The sequence below is a fragment of the Somniosus microcephalus genome, chromosome 12 (genome assembly GCF_052327205.1).
Source record: "Somniosus microcephalus isolate GS21.2 chromosome 12, FLI_Smic_1.0, whole genome shotgun sequence".
Lineage (NCBI taxonomy): Eukaryota > Metazoa > Chordata > Chondrichthyes > Squaliformes > Somniosidae > Somniosus > Somniosus microcephalus.
Genome location: NC_140998.1, coordinates 9,306,585 through 9,330,745, shown reverse-complemented (window position 1 = coordinate 9,330,745; position 24,161 = coordinate 9,306,585). Strand labels below are relative to the sequence as shown.

Below are 24,161 nucleotides of genomic sequence, written 5' to 3'. Positions count from 1 at the left end.
GGGGTACGGGTCCCCTTCTCTCCTGCAGGTGCTGACTCTCACTGGGGTACAGGTCCACTCGTCTCCCGAAGGTGCTGACTCTCACTGGGGTACAGGTCCCCTCCTCTCCTGAAGGATCTGACTCTCACTGGGGTACGGGTCCCCTCCTCTCCTGAAGGTGCTGACTCTCACTGGGGTACGGGTCCCCTCCTCTCCAGAAGGAGCTGACTCTCACTGGGGTACGGGTCCCCTTCTCTCCTGCAGGTGCTGACTCTCACTGGGGTACAGGTCCCCTCCTCTCCTGAAGGTGCTGACTCTCACTGGGGTACAGGTCCCCTCCTCTCCTGAAGGATCTGACTCTCACTGGGGTACGGGTCCCCTCCTCTCCTGAAGGTGCTGACTCTCACTGGGGTACAGGTCCCCTCCTCTCCTGAAGGTGCTGACTCTCACTGGGGTACGGGTCCCCTCCTCTCCTGAAGGTGCTGACTCTCACTGGGATACGGGTCCCCTCCTCTCCTGAAGGTGCTGACTCTCACTGGGGTACGGGTCACCTCCTCTCCTGAAGGATCTGACTCTCACTGGGGTACGGGTCCCCTTCTCTCCTGCAGGTGCTGACTCTCACTGGGGTACAGGTCCACTCCTCTCCTGAAGGTGCTGACTCTCACTGGGATACGGGTCCCCTCCTCTCCTGAAGGTGCTGACTCTCACTGGGGTACGGGTCCCCTCCTCTCCTGAAGGTGCTGACTCTCACTGGGGTACGGGTCCCCTCCTCTCCTGAAGGTGCTGACTCTCACTGGGGTTCGGGTCCCCTCCTCTCCTGAAGGTGCTGACTCTCACTGGGGTACGGGTCCCCTCCTCTCCTGAAGGTGCTGACTCTCACTGGGGTACAGGTCCCCTCCTCTCCTGAAGGTGCTGACTCTCACTGGGGTACGGGTCCCCTCCTCTCCTGAAGGTTCTGACACTCACTGGGGTACGGGTCCCCTCCTCTCCTGAAGGCGCTGACTCTCACTGGGGTACGCGTCCCCTCCTCTCCTGAAGGTGCTGACTCTCACTGGGGTACGGGTCCCCTCCTCTCCTGAAGGTGCTGACTCTCACTGGGGTACGCGTCCCCTGCTCTCCTGAAGGTGCTGACTCTCACTGGTGTACGGGTCCCCTCCTCTCCTGAAGGTGCTGACTCTCACTGGGGTACAGGTCCCCTCCTCTCCTGAAGGTGCTGACTCTCACTGGTGTACGGGTCCCCTCCTCTCCTGAAGGTGCTGACTCTCACTGCGGTACGGGTCCCCTCCTCTCCTGAAGGTGCTGACTCTCACTGGGGTACGGGTCCACTCCTCTCCTGAAGGTGCTGACTCTCACTGGGGTACGGGTCCACTCCTCTCCTGAAGGTGCTGACTCTCACTGGGGTACGGGTCCCCTCCTCTCCTGAAGGTGCTGACTCTCACTGGGGTACGGGTCCACTCCTCTCCTGAAGGTGCTGACTCTCACTGGGGTACAGGTCCCCTCCTCTCCTGAAGGTGCTGACTCTCACTGGAGTACAGGTCTCCTCCTCTCCTGAAGGTGCTGAGTCTCACTGGGGTACGGGCCCCCTCCTCTCCTGAAGGTGCTGACTCTCACTGGGGTACAGGTCCACTCCTCTCCTGAAGGTGCTGACTCTCACTGGGGTACGGGTCCCCTCCTCTCCTGAAGGTGCTGACTCTCACTGGGGTACGGGTCCACTCCTCTCCTGAAGGTGCTGACTCTCACTGGGGTACAGGTCCCCTCCTCTCCTGAAGGTGCTGACTCTCACTGGAGTACAGGTCTCCTCCTCTCCTGAAGGTGTTGACTCTCACTGGGGTACGGGACCCTCCTCTCCTGAAGGTGCTGACTCTCACTGGGGTACGGGTCCCCTCCTCTCCTGAAGGTGCTGACTCTCACTGGGGTACGGGTCCCCTCCTCTCCTGAAGGTGCTGACTCTCACTGGTGTACAGGTCTCCTCCTCTCCTGAAGGTGCTGACTCTCACTGGGGTACGGGTCCCCTCCTCTCCTGAAGGTGCTGACTCTCACTGGGGTACGGGTCCCCTCCTCTCCTGAAGGCGCTGACTCTCACTGGGGTACGGGTCCACTCCTCTCCTGAAGGTGCTGACTCTCACTGGGGTACGGGTCCCCTCCTCTCCAGAAGGTGCTGACTCTCACTTGGGTACGGGTCCCCTCCTCCCCTGAAGGTGCTGACTCTCACTGGGGTACGGGTCCCCTCCTCTCCTGAAGGTGCTGACTCTCACTGGGGTATGGGTCCTCTCCTCTCCTGAAGGTGCTGACTCTCACTGGGGTACGGGTCCCCTCCTCTCCTGAAGGTGCTGACTCTAACTGGGGTACCGGTCCCCTCCTCTCTTGCAGGTGCTGACTCTCACTGGGGTACGGGTCCACTCCTCTCCTGAAGGTGCTGACTCTCACTGGGGTACGGGTCCCTTCCTCTCCTGAAGGTGCTGACTCTCACTGGGGTACGGGTCCCCTCCTCTCCTGAAGGTGCTGACTCTCACTGGGGTACAGGTCCCCTCCTCTCCTGAAGGTGCTGACTCTCACTGGTGTACGGGTCCCCTCCTCTCCTGAAGGTGCTGACTCTCACTGTTGTACAGGACCCCTCTTCTCCTGAAGGTGCTGACTCTCACTGGGATACGGGTACCCTCCTCTCCTGAAGGCGCTGACTCTCGCTGAGGTACGGGTCCCCTCCTCTCCTGAAGGCGCTGACTCTCACTGGGGTACGGGTCCCCTCCTCTCCTGAAGGTGCTGACTCTCACTGGGGTACAGGTCCCCTCCTCTCCTGAAGGTGCTGACTCTCACTGGGGTACGGGTCGCCTCCTCTCCAGAAGGTGCTGACTCTCACTGGGGTACGCCTCCCCTCCTCCCCTGAAGGTGCTGACTCTCACTGGGGTACGTGTCCCCTTCTCTCCTGCAGGTGCTGACTCTCAGTGGGGTACGAGTCCCCTCCTCTCCTGATGTTGCTGACTCTCACTGGAGTACAGGTCCCCTCCTCTCCTGAAGGTGCTGACTCTCACTGGAGTACAGGTCCCCTCCTCTCCTGAAGGTGCTGACTCTCACTGGGGTACGGGTCCCCTCCTCTCCTGAAGATGCTGACTCTCACTGGGGTACGGGTCCCCTCCTCTCCTGAAGGTGCTGACTCTCACTGGGGTATGGGTCCCCTCCTCTCCTGAAGGTGCTGACTCTCACTGGGGTACGTGTCCCCTCCTCTCCTGAAGGTGCTGACTCTCACTGGTGTACAGATCTCCTCCTCTCCTGAAGGTGCTGTCTCTCACTGGGGTACGGGTCCCCTCCTCTCCTGAAGGCGCTGACTCTCACTGGGGTACGGGTCCCCTCCTCTCCTGAAGGTGCTGACTCTCACTGGGGTACAGGTCCCCTCCTCTCCTGAAGGTGCTGACTCTCACTGGTGTACGGGTCCCCTCCTCTCCTGAAGGTTCTGACTCTCACTGGGGTACGGGTCCACTCCTCTCCTGAAGGTGCTGACTCTCACTGGGGTACGGGTCCACTCCTCTCCTGAAGGTGCTGACTCTCACTGGGGTACGGGTCCCCTCCTCTCCTGAAGGTGCTGACTCTCACTGGAGTACAGGTCTCCTCCTCTCCTGAAGGCGCTGACTCTCACTGGGGTACGGGTCCCCTCCTCTCCTGAAGGTGCTGACTCTCACTGGGGTACGGGTCCACTCCTCTCCTGAAGGTGCTGACTCTCACTGGGGTACGGGTCCACTCCTCTCCTGAAGGTGCTGACTCTCACTGGGGTACGGGTCCCTTCCTCTCCTGAAGGTGCTGACTCTCACTGGGGTACGGGTCCCCTCCTCTCCTGAAGGTGCTGACTCTCACTGGGGTACAGGTCCCCTCCTCTCCTGAAGGTGCTGACTCTCACTGGTGTACGGGTCCCCTCCTCTCCTGAAGGTGCTGACTCTCACTGTTGTACAGGACCCCTCTTCTCCTGAAGGTGCTGACTCTCACTGGGATACGGGTACCCTCCTCTCCTGAAGGCGCTGACTCTCGCTGAGGTACGGGTCCCCTCCTCTCCTGAAGGCGCTGACTCTCACTGGGGTACGGGTCCCCTCCTCTCCTGAAGGTGCTGACTCTCACTGGGGTACAGGTCCCCTCCTCTCCTGAAGGTGCTGACTCTCACTGGGGTACGGGTCGCCTCCTCTCCAGAAGGTGCTGACTCTCACTGGGGTACGCCTCCCCTCCTCCCCTGAAGGTGCTGACTCTCACTGGAGTACAGGTCCCCTCCTCTCCTGAAGGTGCTGACTCTCACTGGAGTACAGGTCCCCTCCTCTCCTGAAGGTGCTGACTCTCACTGGGGTACGGGTCCCCTCCTCTCCTGAAGATGCTGACTCTCACTGGGGTACGGGTCCCCTCCTCTCCTGAAGGTGCTGACTCTCACTGGGGTACGGGTCCCCTCCTCTCCTGAAGGTGCTGACTCTCACTGGGGTACGTGTCCCCTCCTCTCCTGAAGGTGCTGACTCTCACTGGTGTACAGATCTCCTCCTCTCCTGAAGGTGCTGTCTCTCACTGGGGTACGGGTCCCCTCCTCTCCTGAAGGCGCTGACTCTCACTGGGGTACGGGTCCCCTCCTCTCCTGAAGGTGCTGACTCTCACTGGGGTACAGGTCCCCTCCTCTCCTGAAGGTGCTGACTCTCACTGTTGTACGGGTCCCCTCCTCTCCTGAAGGTTCTGACTCTCACTGGGGTACGGGTCCACTCCTCTCCTGAAGGTGCTGACTCTCACTGGGGTACGGGTCCACTCCTCTCCTGAAGGTGCTGACTCTCACTGGGGTACGGGTCCCCTCCTCTCCTGAAGGTGCTGACTCTCACTGGAGTACAGGTCTCCTCCTCTCCTGAAGGCGCTGACTCTCACTGGGGTACGGGTCCCCTCCTCTCCTGAAGGTGCTGACTCTCACTGGGGTACGGGTCCACTCCTCTCCTGAAGGTGCTGACTCTCACTGGGGTACGGGTCCACTCCTCTCCTGAAGGTGCTGACTCTCACTGGGGTACGGGTCCCCTCCTCTCCTGAAGGTGCTGACTCTCACTGGGGTACGGGTCCCCTCCTCTCCTGAAGGTGCTGACTCTCACTGGGGTACAGGTCCCCTCCTCTCCTGAAGGTGCTGACTCTCACTGGAGTACAGGTCTCCTCCTCTCCTGAAGGTGCTGACTCTCACTGGGGTACGGGTCCCCTCCTCTCCTGAAGGCGCTGACTCTCACTCGGGTACGGGTCCCCTCCTCTCCTGAAGGTGCTGACTCTCACTGGGGTACGGGTCCACTCCTCTCCTGAAGGTGCTGACTCTCACTGGGGTACGAGTCCACTCCTCTCCTGAAGGTGCTGAATCTCGCTGGGGTACGGGTCACCTCCTCTCCTGAAGGTGCTGACTCTCACTGGGGTACGGGTCCCCTCCTCTCCTGAAGGCGCTGACTCTCACTGGGGTACAGGTCCCCTCCTCTCCTGAAGGTGCTGACTCTCACTGGAGTAGAGGTCTCCTCCTCTCCTGAAGGTGCTGACTCTCACTGGAGTGCGGGTCCCCTCCTCTCCTGAAGGTGCTGACTCTCATTGGGGTATGGGTCCACTCCTCTCCTGAAGGTGCTGACTCTCACTGGGGTACGGGTCCCCTCCTCTCCTGAAGGTGCTGACTCTCACTGGGGTACAGGTCCCCTCCTCTCCTGAAGGTGCTGACTCTCACTGGAGTACAGGTCCCCTCCTCTCCTGAAGGTGCTGACTCTCACTGGGGTACGGGTCCCCTCCTCTCCTGAAGGTGCTGACTCACACTGGGGTACAGGTCTCCTCCTCTCCTGAAGGTGCTGACTCTCACTGGGGTATGGGCCCCCTCCTCTCCTGAAGGCGCTGACTCTCACTGGGGTACGGGTCCCCTCCTCTCCTGAAGGTGCTGACTCTCACTGGGGTACGGGTCCACTCCTCTCCTGAAGGTGCTGACTCTCACTGGGGTACGGGTCAACTCCTCTCCTGAAGGTGCTGACTCTCACTGGGGTACGGGTCCCCTCCTCTCCTGAAGGTGCTGACTCTCACTGGGGTACGGGTCCCCTCCTCTCCTGAAGGTGCTGACTCTCACTGGGGTACAGGTCCCCTCCTCTCCTGAAGGTGCTGACTCTCACTGGTGTACAGGTCTCCTCCTCTCCTGAAGGCGCTGACTCTCACTGGGGTACGGGTCCCCTCCTCTCCTGAAGGTGCTGACTCTCACTGGGGTACGGGTCCCCTCCTCTCCTGAAGTTGCTGACTCTCACTGGGGTACGGGTCCACTCCTCTCCTGAAGGTGCTGACTCTCACTGGGGTACGGGTCCCCTCCTCTCCAGAAGGTGCTGACTCTCACTGGGGTACGGGTCCCCTCCTCTCCTGAAGGTGCTGACTCTCACTCGGGTACGGGTCCCCTCCTCTCCTGAAGGTGCTGACTCTCACTGGGGTACGGGTCCTCTCCTCTCCTGAAGGTGCTGACTCTAACTGGGGTACGGGTCCCCTCCTCTCTTGCAGGTGCTAACTCTCACTGGGGTACGGGTCCACTCCTCTCCTGAAGGTGCTGACTCTCACTGGGGTACTGGTCCCTTCCTCTCCTGAAGGTGCTGACTCTCACTGCGGTACGGGTCCCCTCCTCTCCTGAAGGTGCTGACTCTCACTGGGGTACAGGTCCCCTCCTCTCCTGAAGGTGCTGACTCTCACTGGGGTACGGGTCCCCTCCTCTCCTGAAGGTGCTGACTCTCACTGTTGTACAGGACCCCTCTTCTCCTGAAGGTGCTGACTCTCACTGGGGTACGGGTACCCTCCTCTCCTGAAGGCGCTGACTCTCGCTGAGGTACGGGTCCCCTCCTCTCCTGAAGGCGCTGACTCTCACTGGGGTACGGGTCCCCTCCTCTCCTGAAGGTGCTGCCTCTCACTGGGGTACAGGTCCCCTCCTCTCCTGAAGGTGCTGACTCTCACTGGGGTACGGGTCGCCTCCTCTCCAGAAGGTGCTGACTCTCACTGGGGTACGCCTCCCCTCCTCTCCTGAAGGTGCTGACTCTCACTGGAGTACGAGTCCCCTCCTCTCCTGATGTTGCTGACTCTCACTGGAGTACAGGTCCCCTCCTCTCCTGAAGGTGCTAACTCTCACTGGGGTACGGGTCCCCTCCTCTCCTGAAGGTGCTGCCTCTCACTGGGGTACAGGTCCCCTCCTCTCCTGAAGGTGCTGACTCTCACTGGGGTACGGGTCGCCTCCTCTCCAGAAGGTGCTGACTCTCACTGGGGTACGCCTCCCCTCCTCTCCTGAAGGTGCTGACTCTCACTGGAGTACGAGTCCCCTCCTCTCCTGATGTTGCTGACTCTCACTGGAGTACAGGTCCCCTCCTCTCCTGAAGGTGCTAACTCTCACTGGGGTACGGGTCCCCTCCTCTCCTGAAGGTGCTGACTCTCACTGGGGTACAGGTCCACTCCTCTCCTGAAGGTGCTGCCTCTCACTGGGGTACAGGTCCCCTCCTCTCCTGAAGGTGCTGACTCTCACTGGGGTACGGGTCGCCTCCTCTCCTGAAGGTGCTGACTCTCACTGGAGTACGAGTCCCCTCCTCTCCTGATGTTGCTGACTCTCACTGGAGTACAGGTCCCCTCCTCTCCTGAAGGTGCTGACACTCACTGGGGTACGGGTCCCCTCCTCTCCTGAAGGTGCTGACTCTCACTGGGGTACGGGTCCCCTCCTCTCCTGAAGGTGCTGACTCTCACTGGAGTACGAGTCCCCTCCTCTCCTGATGTTGCTGACTCTCACTGGAGTACAGGTCCCCTCCTCTCCTGAAGGTGCTGACTCTCACTGGGGTACGGATCCTTGGCCCCTCCTATTTCTCATCTACATGTTGCCCCTTGGTGACATCATCCGAAAACACAGCGTCAGTTTCCACATGTACACTGATGACACCCAGCTCTACCTCACCACCACTTCTCTCGACCCCTCCACGGTCTGTAAATTGTCAGACTGCTTGTCGGACATCCAGTACTGGATGAGCAGACATTTTCTCCAATTAAATATTGGGAAGACCGAAGCCATTGTTTTCGGTCCCCGCCACAAACTCCGTTCCCGAGCCACTGACTCCATCCCTCTCCCTGGCATCTGTCTGAGGCTGAACCACACTGTTCGCAACCTTGGTGTCATATTTGACCCTGAAATGAGCTTCCGACCACATATCCGCAGCATAACACAGACCGCCTATTTCCACCTCTGTAACATCGCCCGTCTCCGCCCCGCCTCAGCTCATCCGCTGCTGAAACCCTCATCCATGCCTTTGTTACCTCCAGACTCGACTATTCCAACACACTCCTGGCTGGCCTCCCACGTTCTACCCTACGTAAACTTGAGGTCATCCAAAACTGCTGCCCGTGTCCTAACTCGCCCCGAGTCCCGTTCACCCATCACCCCTGTGCTCGCTGACCTACATTGGCTCCCAGTTAAGCAACGCCTCGATTTCAAAATTCTCATCCTTGTTTTCAAATCCCCCCCCGGCCTCACCCCTTCCTATCTCTGCAATCTCCTCCAGCCCCGCAACCCCCTGAGATCTCTGCGCTCCTCTAATTCTGCCCTCTTGTCCATCCCTGATTATAATCGCTCCACCATTAGTGGCCGTGCCTTCTGCTGCCTGGGCCCTAAGCTCTGGAATTCCCTGCCTAAACCTCTCCGCCTCTCTACCTCTCTTTCCTCCTTTAAGACGCTCCTTAAAACCTACCTCTTTGACCAAGCTTTTGGTCACCTGCCCTAATTTCTCCTTATGTGGTTCGATGTCAAATTTTGTCTGATAACTTCGGAACATAGGAACAGGAGGAGGCCATTCAGCCCCTCGAGCATGTTCCGCGATTCAATGAGATCATGGCTGATCTGTGACCTAACTCCATATATACCCGCCTCTGGCCCATATCCCTTAATACCTTTGGTTAACAAAAAGCTATCAATCTCAGAGTTAAAATTAACAGTTGTCCCAGCACCAACTGCCGATTGTGGAAGAAAGTTATAAACTTCTCCCACCTTCTAGCACGACAACGCTCCTGTGAAGTTGTTTTGGGATATTTTACAAGGCGCTATATAAAATTCAAGTTGTTTTTGTTGGTGGTAACTGTATAATTATTCAATGAGGCTTAGTTTAAACGTACCCCAATTGCACTGTTTCATGGTTGAAGTGCAACAAGATGAAAGAAGGCCTATCAGTCGGCACTAAATATTAGGCACCCAAAAGTGTTCTTCAACCGTGACATGCCTCACCTGAATGAGAGAAACAAAAAAAGCCATCGAAATTTACAAAAGCAAAAAGAACGATCTTGCATTCCTACATCGTCTTTCATGACCTCAGGACGTTCCATAGTGCTTTACAGCTGATGAAGTAATTGGTGAAGTGTAGGCACTGTTGTAATTTAGGGTGCTGGATGACTGGCTGTATAGCTTGGGTGTTGACTCCTGTTCAATGTCCGGTATAGGTCAGGAAACTTCGAGATCGTCTGGCAGCCAAAGAGGCTTCACTGCTGCAGCTGCGAGGCGAACTGGAGAGGTACAAGGAGAACGCTGCCCGACAGGCCTCGCTCATCCAGTCTCTGAAAGACCGCATGAGGGACACCCAGGAATTCCCAGGCACTGTGGCCAGCGTGAAGACCCAGGCAAACTGCAGCATCCGCAGCCTGCAGGGTGAGAACGAGGAGCTGAGAGAGAGGATATCCGAACTCGAGGAACGACTCAGGTAAGACACAGGATGGTCACATTTATTCCCTCCCCTCCTCTCCTGAAGGTGCTGACTCTCACTGGAGTACAGGTCCCCTCCTCTCCTGAAGGTGCTGACCATCACTGGGGTACAGGTCCCCTACTCTCCTGAAGGTGCTGACTCTCACTGGGGTACGGGTCCCCTCCTCTCCTGAAGGTGCTGACTCTCACTGGGGTACGGGTCGCCTCCTCTCCTGAAGGTACTGACTCTCACTGGGGTACGGGTCACCTCCTCTCCTGAAGGTACTGACTCTCACTGGGGTACGGGTCGCCTCCTCTCCTGAAGGTACTGACTCTCACTGGGGTATGGGTCCCCTCCTCTCCTGAAGGTGCTGACTCTCACTGGGGTACAGTCCCCATCTATCCTGTAGGTGCTGACTCTCACTGTTGTACGGGCCCCCTCCTCTCCTGAAGGCGCTGACTCTCACTGGGGTACAGGTCCACTCCTCTCCTAAGGGTGCTGGCTCTCACTGGGGTACGAGTCCCCTCCTATCTTGAAAATGCTGACACTTACTGGGGGTAACGGTGGTCCCCTCCTCTCCTGAATGTGCTGACTCTCACTGGGTTACGGGTCCCCTCCTCTCCTGAAGGCGCTGACTCTCACTGGGGAACAGGTCCCCATCTCTCCTGAAGGTGCTGACTCTCACTGGGGTATGGGTCCCCTCCCCTCCTGAAGGTGCTGACTCTCACTGGGGTACAGGTTCCCTCCTCTCCTGAAGGTGCTGACTCTCACTGGGGTACAGGTCCACTCCTCTCCTGAAGGTGCTGACTCTCACTGAGGTACGGGTCCCCTCCTCTCCTGAAGGTGCTGAGGTTCACTGGGGCACGGGTCCTCTCCTCTCCTGAAGGTGCTGACTCTCACTGGGGTACGGGTCCCCTCCTCTCCTGAAGGTGCCGACTCTCAATGGGGAAGGGAGGGTGTGGGGGAGGGTGCGGGGGAGGGGAGGGTGTGGGGGAGGGTGTGGGGGAGGGTGCGGGGGAAGGGAGGTTGTGGGGGAGGGTGTGGGGGAGTGTGCGGGGGAAGGGAGGGTGTGGGGGAGGGGAGGGTGTGGGGGGAGGGGAGGGTGTGGGGGGAGGGTGCGGGGGAGGGGAGTGCCTGGGGGAGGGGAGGGTGTGGGGGAGGGTGCGGGGGAAGGGAGGGTGTGGGGGAGGGGAGGGTGTGGGGGGAGGGTGCGGGGGAGGGGAGTGCCTGGGGGAGGGGAGGGTGTGGGGGAGGGTGCGGGGGAAGGGAGGGTGTGGGGGAGGGGAGGGTGCGGGTGAAGGGAGGGTGCGGAGGAGGGTGCGGGGGAAGGGAGGGCGCGGGGGAGGGGAGTGCCTGGTGGAGGGTGCGGGGGAGGGGAGGGTGCGGGGGAGTGTGTGGGGGAGGGGAGTGCCTGGTGGAGGGTGCGGGGGAGGGGAGGGTGCGGGGGAGTGTGCAGGGGAGGGGAGTGCCTGGGGGAGGGTGCGGGGGAGGGGAGTGCCTGGGGGAGGGTGCGGAGGAGGGGAGTGCCTGGTGGAGGGTGCGGGGGAGGGGAGTGCTTGGGGGAGGGTGCGGATGAGGGGAGTGCCTGGGGGAGGGTGCGGAGGAGGGGAGTGCCTGGGGGAGGGTGCGGAGGAGGGGAGTGCCTGGGGGAGGGTGCGGGGGAGGGGAGTGCCTGGGGAAGGGTGCGGGGGAGGGGAGTGCCTGGGGGAGGGGAGGGTGCGGGGGAGGGTGCGGGGGAGGGGAGTGCCTGGGGGAGGGTGCGGGGGAGGGGAGTGCCTGGGGGAGGGTGCGGGGGAGGGGAGTGCCTGGGGGAGGGTGCGGGGGAGGGGAGTGCTTGGGGGAGGGTGCGGAGGAGGGGAGTGCCTGGGGGAGGGTGCGGAGGAGGGGAGTGCCTGGGGGAGGGTGCGGGGGAGGGTAGTGCCTGGGGAAGGGTGCGGGGGAGGGGAGTGCCTGGGGGAGGGGAGGGTGCGGGGGAGGGTGCGGGGGAGGGGAGTGCCTGGGGGAGGGTGCGGGGGAGGGGAGTGCCTGGGGGAGGGTGCGGGGGAGGGGAGGGGAGGGTGCGGGGGAGGGGAGTGCCTGGGGGAGGGTGCGGGGGAGGGGAGTGCCTGGGGGAGGGTGCGGGGGAGGGGAGGGGAGGGTGCGGGGGAGGGAGGGTGCGGGGGAGGGGAGTGCCTGGAGGAGGGTGCACGGAGATCCGGCTGAAGCTGGAGCGGGAAGTGAGAGTCTGCGATGGGCAGACAGGAAGGCCGGAGGTTCTGCCACGGGTCGGGGGAGAACTTCTGCTCCTCCTGGTCCACAAGGAGTGCTTGAACTTACTCTCTGAAGCCGACAGCTCCCGCCTCCCATTCGCTGCTGGGTTTCCCGATCCCTGAAGGACCCTCACCTGCCGCTCGTGGGGTTGGTTTAATATTGAGACCAGAGAGTCTGGGAATCGGTGGGATTGAAGCGCGCGATAAGAATTGGAATATTGGTGTCCTAGAAAGAAAGAAAGACTTGCATTTCTATAGCGCCTTTCACAACCTCAGGACGCCCCAAAGCGCTTTACAGCCAATGAAGTACTTTTGAAGTGCAGTCACTGTTGTAATGTAGGAAACGCGGCAGCCAATTTGCGCACAGCAAGCTCCCACAAACAGCAATGTGATATTGACCAAATAATCTGTTTTTGTGATGTTGGTTGAGGGATAAATATTGGCCCAGGACACCGAGGAGAACTCCCCTGCTCTTCTTCGATATAGTGCTGTGGGCCAAAATAGTTAAATATTTTACAGGCAGATCAATAAAAAAAGCAAGGTCGAGATGGGAATAGGGCCATTAAAGGATGGACAGGATAATATCACAGGCAGCGATAGAGAGATGGCAGAAATATTAAATAATTACTTTGCCTCAATATTTACCAGGGAGATAGAACAGGTGGACATGACATCGGATGATGAGATTCGTAATTAAATAACTGCAATTAAAATAAAAAGAGGAGATATATTAAATAAACTAAACTGAAAGAGGAAAAAACCCCTGGTCCAGATGGATTGCATCCACGCATTGTGAAATAATCTAGGGAAGAAATAGCAGAGGCATTACTACACATAATTCGTTAGAAAAAGGTGTAGTGCCAGAGGACTGGCGGATAGCTAATGTAATACCTATATTTAAGAAGGGGGATAGAACATGTCCAGGTAATTATAGACCAGTCAGCTTAACATCGGTGGTAGGAAAAATAATGGAATCCCTACTAAAGGAGAAAATAGAAGAACATCTAGAAACTAAAAATATAATAATGAAGAGTCAGCATGGATTTCAGATGGGAATGTCTTGCTTGACCAACCTCACTGAATTTTTTGAAGAGGTAACAGAGAGAATAGATAAGGGTAATGTAGTAGATGTAATTTATCTAGATTTTCAAAGGCCTTCGATAAGGTACCACGTAATACACTGATGAACAAGGTCAGAGAATGCGGAGTCAGGAGACAAGTAGCAGAATGGATTGCTGGCTGGCTTCAGGACAGAAAGCAGAGAGTGGGAGTAAAGGGCAGCTATTCACAGTGGCAGAAGGTGGGTAGTGGTGTTCCACAAGGATCAGTGCTGGGACCACTGCTGTTCACAATTTATATTAACAATTTAGACTTGGGAATCAAAAACACAATGGGCCAGAAATTCGCGGCCAAAGGCGTGAGTGCGCTCGGGGTACTCACACATCTGGCCGTTGGAAATGCCGGTGTTCAGCATGAACAGCGCATGCGGGGAACGCCGGCATTTCCAGACCTCGAGCGCGTGCGACTGCACAGGCAGCGCTTGCGCAGTGAACTTCGTAGATTTCATTCATGAAATCCGTGAGGGTAAGTCCTCAGAAGTTACACTTGAAAAAAGCAAGTGTAAAGTGGTTCATTGGCTGCGGAGGAAGAAACATTTTATCGTGGAGCTTCTGAAATGCAATATTTTTGTTTGGGAAAGGGAGGGAAGTTATTTTAAGAAATTTTAAGTAAGTTTTAAAGTTAAAATTTTTTTTTTTTTAAAGGGTTTTCAGAGCGGTAGGTAGAAGGAGCAATTGTGGCTGTGTGAATGTAATGTGAGAATGAGTTATGTATGTATGTCCACATATATTCCTTTACGTATATGTATGTATGTTTTATATTCCTTTACTAATGTGTATGAATGTATGTTTTTAATTATGATTTTCCAATAAGTTACTTTCTCTGAAAGTCATAATTAAATAATACATTCATACACATAAGTAAAGGAATATATACATAACACGCAAAGGAATATATACAGACATACATACTTTCAGAAGCTCCACGATAAGAAATATCTTCCTCCGCAGCCTCTGGAGCAACTGCACCCATGCTTTTTTCATGTGTAAGTTGTAAGGACTTGACCTCACTGAAAGCAGTAATGAAAGCGGCGAATTATACTGCGCACGCGCTGCCTGTGCAGTCGCACGCGTTCTGCCTCTGAACCCCTTCGTTCAGAGGACAGGAAATGCCGGTTTTCCACAAAAGCACTGTGCATGCTGAAAACCGGCATTTCATCCGGCCAGATGCGTAAGTACCCCGACCGTACTCGCGCAGTTGGAAGGGAATTACTGGGCCAACATTTTACATGTCAATAAAATGAAAAATTTAACAATTGCACGACTTGCCCCCTCGCATCTGCGACTGAGGGTCCAAGGAGGTGCATTGCGCAAGAGGTCATCATCGTACGTATCCTCACACTGTTCCCTTTGGGGAACTGTATGAAGTGGTGGAAGGATTTATGGCCGTGATTAACGCTCATTCCGTGACCGTAACCATCTTTGAACCAGCCATTAGGGTGGTTAGTCCTATGGCGGGAGGGTTTTACGGGCTCCCACAACCCATCTGAGGGGGGGGGGGCCACCAACACCCACGGATGCAAGTATCCCGCTGGATGTCCACCCAGAATTTAAAGTTGGAGCTCCGACTCCACTTGCCGGGACTGTCTGGAGTGGGGTTCAAAACCCTACTCCTTCTGGCCCAGCGGCGGGGATGCTTACTGCTACGCAAAAGGCCCACTCCGCACAAAAGGTGACACCCATACGTTTCCTGCGCCTTTTCCCTCCCCGTGACTGGAGCCCTATGCTGCCATTTCACGTTGCTAATCGGATTGGGCCTTTGTCATAGCGGTAGGATCCCCGCCGCTGGGCCAGATCAGGGTAGGGTTTCGAACCCCGCTCCAGACAGTCCCGGCAAGTGGAGTCGGAGCTCCGGCTCTAAATTCTGGGTTGACATCCAGTGGGATATTTGCGTCCGTGGGTGTGGGTGGCCCCCCCTCCTTCTATAGCTTGTGGGAGCCCGTAAAACCCTCCCGCCATAGGACTAACCGCCCTAATGGCTGGTTCAAAGATGGTTACGGTCACGGAATGAGCGTTAATCACGGCCATAAATCATTCCACCACTTCATACAGTTCCCCAAAGGGAACAGTGTGAAGACACGTATGACGACGACATTGCTAAATAAATAAATGGAATTAAAAAAATTCTTTTAGGGCTTTTAAAAGTCTTTAAATTGCTTTAATTCTCTTTAAAACTACTTCAGATTACTCAAAATAATGTAAACTTTTTAAAAAGTTTATAAAAGTTACCAAAATCTTCAAAAAACTTCCAAAAACCTATTTAAACTGCTACTTTGCATGTAGAAATGCTTAGCAGCTTGACAGAAACATTGGGGGCGTGTCCAGTGAAACTGAGACCTCAAGGGGCGTGTCTCACTTACACTGCACGCTCCTGGCTTCGCGCTGGCTGCACTCCTGGGCGGCGTGACGTCATACGCTGCCCGGGATTCTTCTTTTTCATTCACCAAGTCCAGGCGTCCCTGGAGCTGATCGTCAGTAGCGCGGGGTAAGTGTAAATACGGGGCTTGCACGCGCTGCAAGCCCCGTTCTGGAATTTCTGGGCCAATTTCTAAGTTTGCAGATGACACCAAATTGGGGGGATAATCAATACTGAGGAGGACTGCAACAAATTACAGGAGGACATTAATAAACTTGCAGAACAGGTATATAATTGGCAAATGAAGTTCAACACAGATAAATGTGAGGTATTACATTTTGGTAGGAAGAATAGGAGATCACTTATCACTTGGAGGGTGCGAGTCTAGGTGGTGTAGAGGAACAAAGGGATCTCGGAGTACAAATACACAAATCACTAAAAGTTGCGACACAGGTTAATAAGGCCATAAAAAAAGCAAACCAGGCACTAGGGTTTATTTCTAGAGGGATAGAATTGAAAAGTGGGGAAGTTTGCTAAACTTGTATCGAACCTTGGTGAAACATAGAAACATAGAAAAATAGGAGCAGGAGTCGGCCATTCGGCCCTTCGAGCCTGCTCCGCCATTCAATATGATCATGGCTGATCCTCTATCTCAATACCATATTCCCGCTCTCTCCCCATACCCCTTGATGCCTTTTGTGTCTAGAAATCTATTTATCTCCTTCTTAAATATATTCTATGGCAGAGAATTCCACAGGTTCACCACCCTCTGTGTGAAGAAATGTCTCCTCATCTCAGTCTTAAATGTCCTACCCCGTATCCTGAGACTGTGACCCCTCGTTCTAGAGCCCCAGCCAGGGGAAACATCCTCCCTGCATCCAGTCTGTCTAGCCCTGTCAGAATTTTATACATTTCAATGGCATCCCCTCTCATTCTTCTAAACCCTAGTGAATACAGGCCTAGTCGACCCAATCTCTCATCATACGACAGTCCTGCCATCCCAGGAATCAGTCTGGTGAACCTTCGCTGCACTCCCTCTATGGCAAGTATATCCTTTCTTAGGTAAGGAGACTAAAACTGCACACAGTACTCGAGGTGTGGTCTCACCAAGGCCTTGTATAACTGTAGTAAGACATCCTTGCTTCTGTACTCAAATCCTCTTGCAATGAAGGCCAACATACCATTTGCCTTCCTAACTGCTTGCTGCACCTGCATGTTTGCTTTCAGTGACTGGTGTACAAGGACACCCAGGTCCCTTTGTACATCAACATTTCCCAATCTATCACCATTTAAATAATACTCTGCCTTTCTGTTTTTCGTACCGAAGTGGATAACTTCACATTTATCTACGTTATACTGCATCTGCCATGTATTTGCCCACTCACTCAACTTGTCTAAATCGCCTTGAAGCCTCTTTGCATCCTCCTCACAATCCCACTTAGTTTTGTGTCGTCAGCAAACTTGGAAGTTTTACATTTGGCTCCCTCATCCAAATCATTGATATATATTGTGAATAGCTGGGGCCCAAGCACTGATCCCTGCGGTACCCCACTAGTCACCGCCTGCCACCCGAAAAAGACCCATTTATTCCTACTCTCTGTTTCCTGTCTGTTAACCAATTTTCAATCCATGCCAATATATTACCCCCAATCCCATGTGCTTTAATTTTGCACACTAACCTCTTATGTGGGACTTTATCAAAGGCCTTCTGAAAATCCAAATACACCACATCCACTGGTTCTCCCTTATCTATTCTACCAGTTGCATCCTCAAAAAGCTCCAGTAGGTTTGTCAAACACGATTTCCCTTTCATAAATCCATGTTGACTTTGTCTAATCCCGCTGATATTTTCTAAGTGTCCTGTTATCACATCCTTTATAATAGACTAGCATTTTCCCTACTACTGATGTTAGGCTAACCGATCTGTAGTTCCCTGTTTTCTCTCTCCCTCCTTTTTTAAATAGTGGGGTTACATTTGCCACCCTCCAATCTGCAGGAACTGTTCCATAATCCATAGAATTTTGGAAGATGACAATCAATACGTCCACTATTTCCATGGTTACCTCTTTTAGTAATCTGGGATGCAGATTATCGGGCCCTGGGGATTTATCAGCTTTCAGTCCCATTAATTTCTCCAACACTATTTTTTTACTAATATTAATTTCCTTTAACTCCTCCTTCTCACTAGACTCTTGGTTCCTTAGCATTTCTGGGAAGTTATTTGTGTCCTCTACCGTGAAGACAGAACCAAAGTATTTGTTTAATTGCTCTGCCATTTCCTTATTCCCCATTATAAATTCTCCCGTTTTTGACTGTAAGGGACCTACATTTGTCTTCACTAATCTTTTTCTTTTTACATACTTGTAGAAGCTTTTACAGTCTGCTTTATGTTCCTTGCAAGTTTACTCTCATATTACTCTATTTCCCCCCTCTTAATCAATCTCTAAACTGCTCCCAGTCCTCAGGCTTGCTACTTTTTGTGGCAACTTTATATGACTCCTCTTTGGATCTAATACTATCCTTAATTTCTTTTGTTAGCCATGGTTGGGCCGCTTTTCCTTTTGTGTTTTTGCGCCAGAAAGGAATGTATAACTGTTGCAATTCATGCATTCGTTCCTTAAATGTTAGCCATTGCCTATCCACCGTCATGCCTTTTAATGAAGCTCCCCAATCTATCATAGCCACACTTGAAGTACTGTGAACAGTTCTCATCGCCATATTATAAAAAGGATGCAGAGAAGATTTACAAGGATGATACCAGAAATGCGAGGGTATACCTATCAGGAAAGGATGAACAGGCTGGGTCTCTTTTCTCTTGAAAACAGAAGGCTGAGGGGTGACCTAATAGAGGTCTTTAAAATTATGAAAGGTTTTGATAGAGTGGATACAGAGAGAATGTTTCCACTTATGGGGAAGAGCATAACTAGAGGCCATCAATATAAGATAGTCACCAAGAAATCCAATCGGGAATTCAGGAGAAACTTCTTTACCCAGAGAGTGGTGAGAATGTGGAACTCGCTCCCACAGGGAGTGGTTGAAGTGAATAGTATCGATGCATTTAAGGGGAGGCTGGACAAGTATATGAGGGAGAGGGGAATAGAGAGTTATGTTAATAGATTTAGATGAGGAAAGACGGGAGGAGGCTCGAGTGGAGCATAAACACCGGCATGGACTGGTTGGGCCGAATGGCCTGTTTCTGTGCCATATATCCGATGTAATCCTATGTAAACTTTTACATCCACCTGAGAGAGCAGACGGGGCCTCGGTTTAACGTCTCATCCGAAAGACGGCACATCTGACAGTGCAGCGCTCCCTCAGTACTGCCCCTCCGACAGTGCAGCTCTCCCTCAGTACTGCCCCTCCAACAGTGCGGCGCTCCCTCAGTACTGCCCCACCGACAGTGCAGCGCTCCCTCAGTACTGCCCCTTTGACAGTGCAGTGCTCTCTCAGTACTGCCCCTTTGACAGTGCAGCGCTCCCTCAGTACTGCCCCTCCGACAGTGCAGCGCTCCCTCAGTACTGCCCCTCCGACAGTGCAGCGCTCCCTCAGTACTGCCCCTCCGACAGTGCAGCGTTCCCTCAGTACTGCCCCTCCGACAGTGCAGCGCTCCCTCAGTACTGCCCCTCCGACAGTGCGGCGCTCCCTCAGTACTGCCCCTCCGACAGTACGGCACTCCCTCAGCACTGCCCCTCCGACAGTGCAGCGCTCCCTCAGTACTGCCCCTCTGACAGTGCAGCGCTCCCTCAGTACTGCCCCTCCGACAGTGCAGCGCTCCCTCAGTACTGCCCCTCCGACAGTGCAGCACTCCCTCAGTACAGCCCCTCCGACAGTGCAGCGCTTCCTCAGCACTGACCCTCTGACAGTGCGGCGCCCCTCTGACAGTGCGGAGCTCCCTCCGTATTGCCCCTCCAACAGTGCAGCGCTCCCTCAGTACTGCCCCTCCGACAGTGCAGCGCTCTCTCAGTACTGCCCCTCTGACAGTGCAGCACTCCCTCAGTACTGTATTGGAGTCTAGATTTTTATGCTCAAGTCTCTGGAGCGTGATGTGATGGTCCTAGGAGGAAGGAACAGATCGACCTGGGCCCCGGTGCCAGCGCATACAGCGGACATTCCCGCTAACGTGACACTGTTGCTGATTATCCGCACAGGCTGCACCTGAAAGAGAGAGAGCAGAGCGAGCAGAGAGCAGCGAGTGCGGAGAGGAGACTGACCACTGGCATCGAGAAACTCGCCCGCGGCCTGAGTGTGGACCCCGCAGGTCAGCGCGACCCGCTCGACTATCTGACCAACAAGGTGAGACCGTGACCTCATTGTGATGTTAAAATTGGCGCAACCTAGGACGGAGCCGCTAACCACAGGAACAGGAGGAGGCCATTCCTCCCCTCGACCCTTTTGCACAGGAACAGGAGGAGGCCATTCCTCCCCTCGAGCCTTTTGCACAGGAACAGGAGGAGGCCATTCCTCCCCTCGAGCCTTTTGCACAGGAACAGGAGGAGGCCATTCAGCCCCTCGAGCCTGTGTACCATCTACAAGATGCACTGCAGCAAGTCGCCAAGGCTTCTTTGGCAGCACCTCCCAAACCCACAAACTCTTCCACCTAGAAGGACAAGGGCAGCAGGCGCATGGGAACACCACCACCTCCAGGTTCTCCTCCAAGTCACACACCATCCTGACTTAGAAATATATCGGCTGTTCCTTCATCATCGCTGGGTCAAAATCCTGGAAGTCCCTCCTTAACAGCACTGTGGGAGTATAAAAAACTTCAGGAAGACAGACAGGTTAGATTGTGTGAAGTGGCTGCCCTTTATTTGCCTTGATAACAAGTCATTGCCCTTCAAAGTCATTCATTGTGTGAAGCACTTTGAACATGTCTTAAAGTCCTAACTACTTCCTAGCCCCACGGTCTCTAGCACTGAGAAGGACAAGAGCAACAATGTCAGGGGAACACCATCACCTCCAAAATCCCCTCTAAGTCACACACCACCCTGACTTGGACATGCATCGGACGTTCCTTAATTATTGTTGGGTCAACGTGCCTAATGACACCTTCACCACACGGACTGCAGCGGTTCAAGAAGGCGGCTCACCACCTCCTTCTCAAGGGGCAACTGGGGGATGGGCAATAAATGCCAGCCTTGCCAGCGACACCCAGATCCCGAGAATGAATTTAATAAATTTCACGCCTGTCCTGTCGAATCCGGCCGCCCTTGAATTCGGCGAGTTGGGATGCCTTGGGCAGGAATATAGAAAGCTCTCTCGACCCAGTCACAAACACAAGCGCAGGACATCATTTCAAAAAACCCGATGTTCATATTACTAAAGCACAAAATGGTTTCTGGTGGCGAGAGAGAGCGGAGGTTTTTTGAAGACGAGTTTGAGCAGTTGGAGGCTTTGATTTGCCCGGCTCGCCAATATCCAGCTGGGCTGCCGGTTACAATATTAAATAGCTCCAGTGAAACAGTAAGAGTTTCAGTGAAGGCAGAGCTTATGGAGAGCCTGTGTGGAATGTGTTGTGAGGAGCGTCTTGTGAGGAACGTGTTGTGAGGAATGTCCTGTGAGGAACGTGTTGTGAGGAACGTGTTGTGAGGAACGTCCTGTGAGGAACGTGTTGTGAGGAACGTGTTGTGAGGAACGTCCTGTGAGGAACGTGTTGTGAGGAACGCGTTGTGAGGAACGTGTTGTGAGGAATGTGTTGTGAGGAACGTCCTGTGAGGAACGTGTTGTGAGGAATGTGTTGTGAGGAATGTGTTGTGAGGAACGCGTTGTGAGGAACGTGTTGTGAGGAATGTGTTGTGAGGAACGTGTTGTGAGGAACGTGTTGTGAGGAACGTCCTGTGAGGAACGTGTTGTGAGGAACGTGTTGTGAGGAATGTGTTGTGAGGAACGCGTTGTGAGGAACGTGTTGTGAGGAATGTGTTGTGAGGAACGTCCTGTGAGGAACGTGTTGTGAGGAATGTGTTGTGAGGAATGTGTTGTGAGGAACGTGTTGTGAGGAACGTGTTGTGAGGAACGTGTTGTGAGGAACGTGTTGTGAGGAACGTGTTGTGAGGAACGTGTTGTGAGGAACGTGTTGTGAGGAACGTGTTGTGAGGAATGTGTTGTGAGGAACGTGTTGTGAGGAACGTGTTGTGTGGAACGTGTTGTGAGGAACGTGTTGTGAGGAACGTGTTGTGAGGAACGTGTTGTGAGGAACATGTTGTGTGGACCGTGTTGTAAGGATCGTGTTGTGAGGAACGTGTTGTGAGGAACGTGTTGTGAGGAACGTGTTGTGAGGACCGTGTTGTAAGGATCGTGTTGTGAGGAACGCGTTGTGAGGAACGTGTTGTGAGGAACGTGTTGTGAGGAACGTGTTGTGAGGACCGTGTTGTAAGGATCGTGTTGTGAGGAACGTGTTGTGTGGACCGTGTTGTAAGGATCGTGTTGTGAGGAACGTGTTGTGAGGACCGTGTTGTAAGGATCGTGTTGTGAGGAACGTGTTGTGTGGACCGTGTTGTAAGGATCGTGTTGTGAGGAACGTGTTGTGAGGAACGTGTTGTGAGGAATGTGTTGTGAGGAACGCGTTGTGAGGAACGTGTTGTGAGGAATGTGTTGTGAGGAACGTGTTGTGAGGAACGTGTTGTGAGGAACGTGTTGTGAGGAATGTGTTGTGAGGAACGTCCTGTGAGGAACGTGTTGTGAGGAATGTGTTGTGAGGAACGTGTTGTGAGGATCGTGTTGTGAGGAACATGTTGTGAGGAACGTGTTGTGAGGAATGTGTTGTGAGGAACGTCCTGTGAGGAACGTGTTGTGAGGAACGTGTTGTGAGGAACGTGTTGTGAGGAACGTGTTGTGAGGAATGTGTTGTGAGGAACGTGTTGTGAGGAATGTGTTGTGAGGAACGCGTTGTGAGGAACGTGTTGTGAGGAATGTGTTGTGAGGAACGTCCTGTGAGGAACGTGTTGTGAGGAATGTGTTGTGAGGAATGTGTTGTGAGGAACGTGTTGTGAGGAACGTGTTGTGAGGAATGTGTTGTGAGGAACGTGTTGTGAGGAACGTGTTGTGAGGAACGTGTTGTGAGGAACGTGTTGTGAGGAACGTGTTGTGTGGAACGTGTTGTGAGGAACGTCCTGTGAGGAACGTGTTGTGAGGAACGTGTTGTGAGGAACGTGTTGTGAGGAACGTGTTGTGAGGAACGTCCTGTGAGGAACGTGTTGTGAGGAATGTGTTGTGAGGAACGTGTTGTGAGGACCGTGTTGTAAGGATCGTGTTGTGAGGAACGTGTTGTGTGGACCGTGTTGTAAGGATCGTGTTGTGAGGAACGTCCTGTGTGGAACGTGTTGTGAGGAATGTGTTGTGAGGAACGTGTTGTGAGGAACGTGTTGTGAGGAACGTGTTGTGAGGAACGTGTTGTGAGGATCGTGTTGTGAGGAACGTGTTGTGAGGAATGTGTTGTGAGGAACGTGTTGTGAGGAACGTGTTGTGTGGACCGTGTTGTGTGGAATGTGTTGTGTGGAACGTGTTGTGAGGAACGTGTTGTGAGGAACGTCCTGTGTGGAACGTGTTGTGAGGAATGTGTTGTGAGGAACGTGTTGTGAGGAACGTGTTGTGAGGAACGTGTTGTGAGGAACGTGTTGTGAGGATCGTGTTGTGAGGAACGTGTTGTGAGGAACATGTTGTGTGGATCGTGTTGTGAGGAACGTGTTGTGTGGATCGTGTTGTGTGGAACGTGTTGTGTGGAACGTGTTGTGAGGATCGTGTTGTGAGGAACGTGTTGTGAGGAACATGTTGTGTGGATCGTGTTGTGTGGAACGTGTTGTGTGGAACGTGTTGTGAGGATCGTGTTGTGAGGAACGTGTTGTGAGGAACGTGTTGTGAGGAACATGTTGTGTGGATCGTGTTGTGTGGAACGTGTTGTGTGGAACGTGTTGTGAGGAACGTGTTGTGAGGAACGTGTTGTGAGGAACGTGTTGTGAGGATCGTGTTGTGAGGAACGTGTTGTGTGGAACGTGTTGTGAGGAACGTGTTGTGAGGAACGTGTTGTGAGGATCGTGTTGTGTGGAACGTGTTGTGTGGAACGTGTTGTGAGGAACGTGTTGTGAGGAACGTGTTGTGTGGAACGTGTTGTGTGGAACGTGTTGTGAGGATCGTGTTGTGAGGAACGTGTTGTGAGGATCGTGTTGTGTGGATCGTGTTGTGTGGAACGTGTTGTGTGGAACGTGTTGTGAGGAACGTGTTGTGAGGAACGTGTTGTGAGGAACATGTTGTGTGGATCGTGTTGTGTGGAACGTGTTGTGTGGAACGTGTTGTGAGGATCGTGTTGTGAGGAACGTGTTGTGAGGAACGTGTTGTGAGGATCGTGTTGTGAGGAACGTGTTGTGTGGACCGTGTTGTGAGGAACGTGTTGTGAGGAACGTGTTGTGAGGATCGTGTTGTGAGGAACGTGTTGTGTGGACCGTGTTGTGAGGATCGTGTTGTGAGGATCGTGTAGTGAGGAACGTGTTGTGTGGATCGTGTAGTGTATGTACCCGTCTACCTTTAAGAGAATAATTGTATGTAACCGTCCACCTTTAAGAGAACTACTTTAGGTGTTGCACTACTTTGTTGGCTTCTGTATACTGTAATACCGACGGCGACCACACCGGTATATAAGTGCTGTGTCAGGAGTTATTGGGCAGATTCGCCCCGACCTTCGAATAGTAAAGTCCTGTTTTAAGTTACTCTTGGAGTCTGTGTATTAATTAACTAAACAACCCACAGACTTTACAGTGGCGACGAGTCCGATCGTACCCTG

General features: G+C 54.0%; 1 protein-coding gene across 1 annotated transcript in view; it reads left to right on the top strand.

The window, feature by feature from the left end:
• The window catches only part of LOC147109013 (coiled-coil domain-containing protein 170-like), a 399,974-nt gene that overhangs the window by 82,280 nt on the left and 293,533 nt on the right, over positions 1–24,161 (top strand). The window contains exons 5-6 of the mRNA XM_086004187.1: positions 9,430–9,686; positions 19,540–19,684. Coding sequence (XP_085860313.1) covers positions 9,430–9,686; positions 19,540–19,684 — 402 coding nt within the window. The remainder of the gene's footprint in view (positions 1–9,429; positions 9,687–19,539; positions 19,685–24,161) is intronic.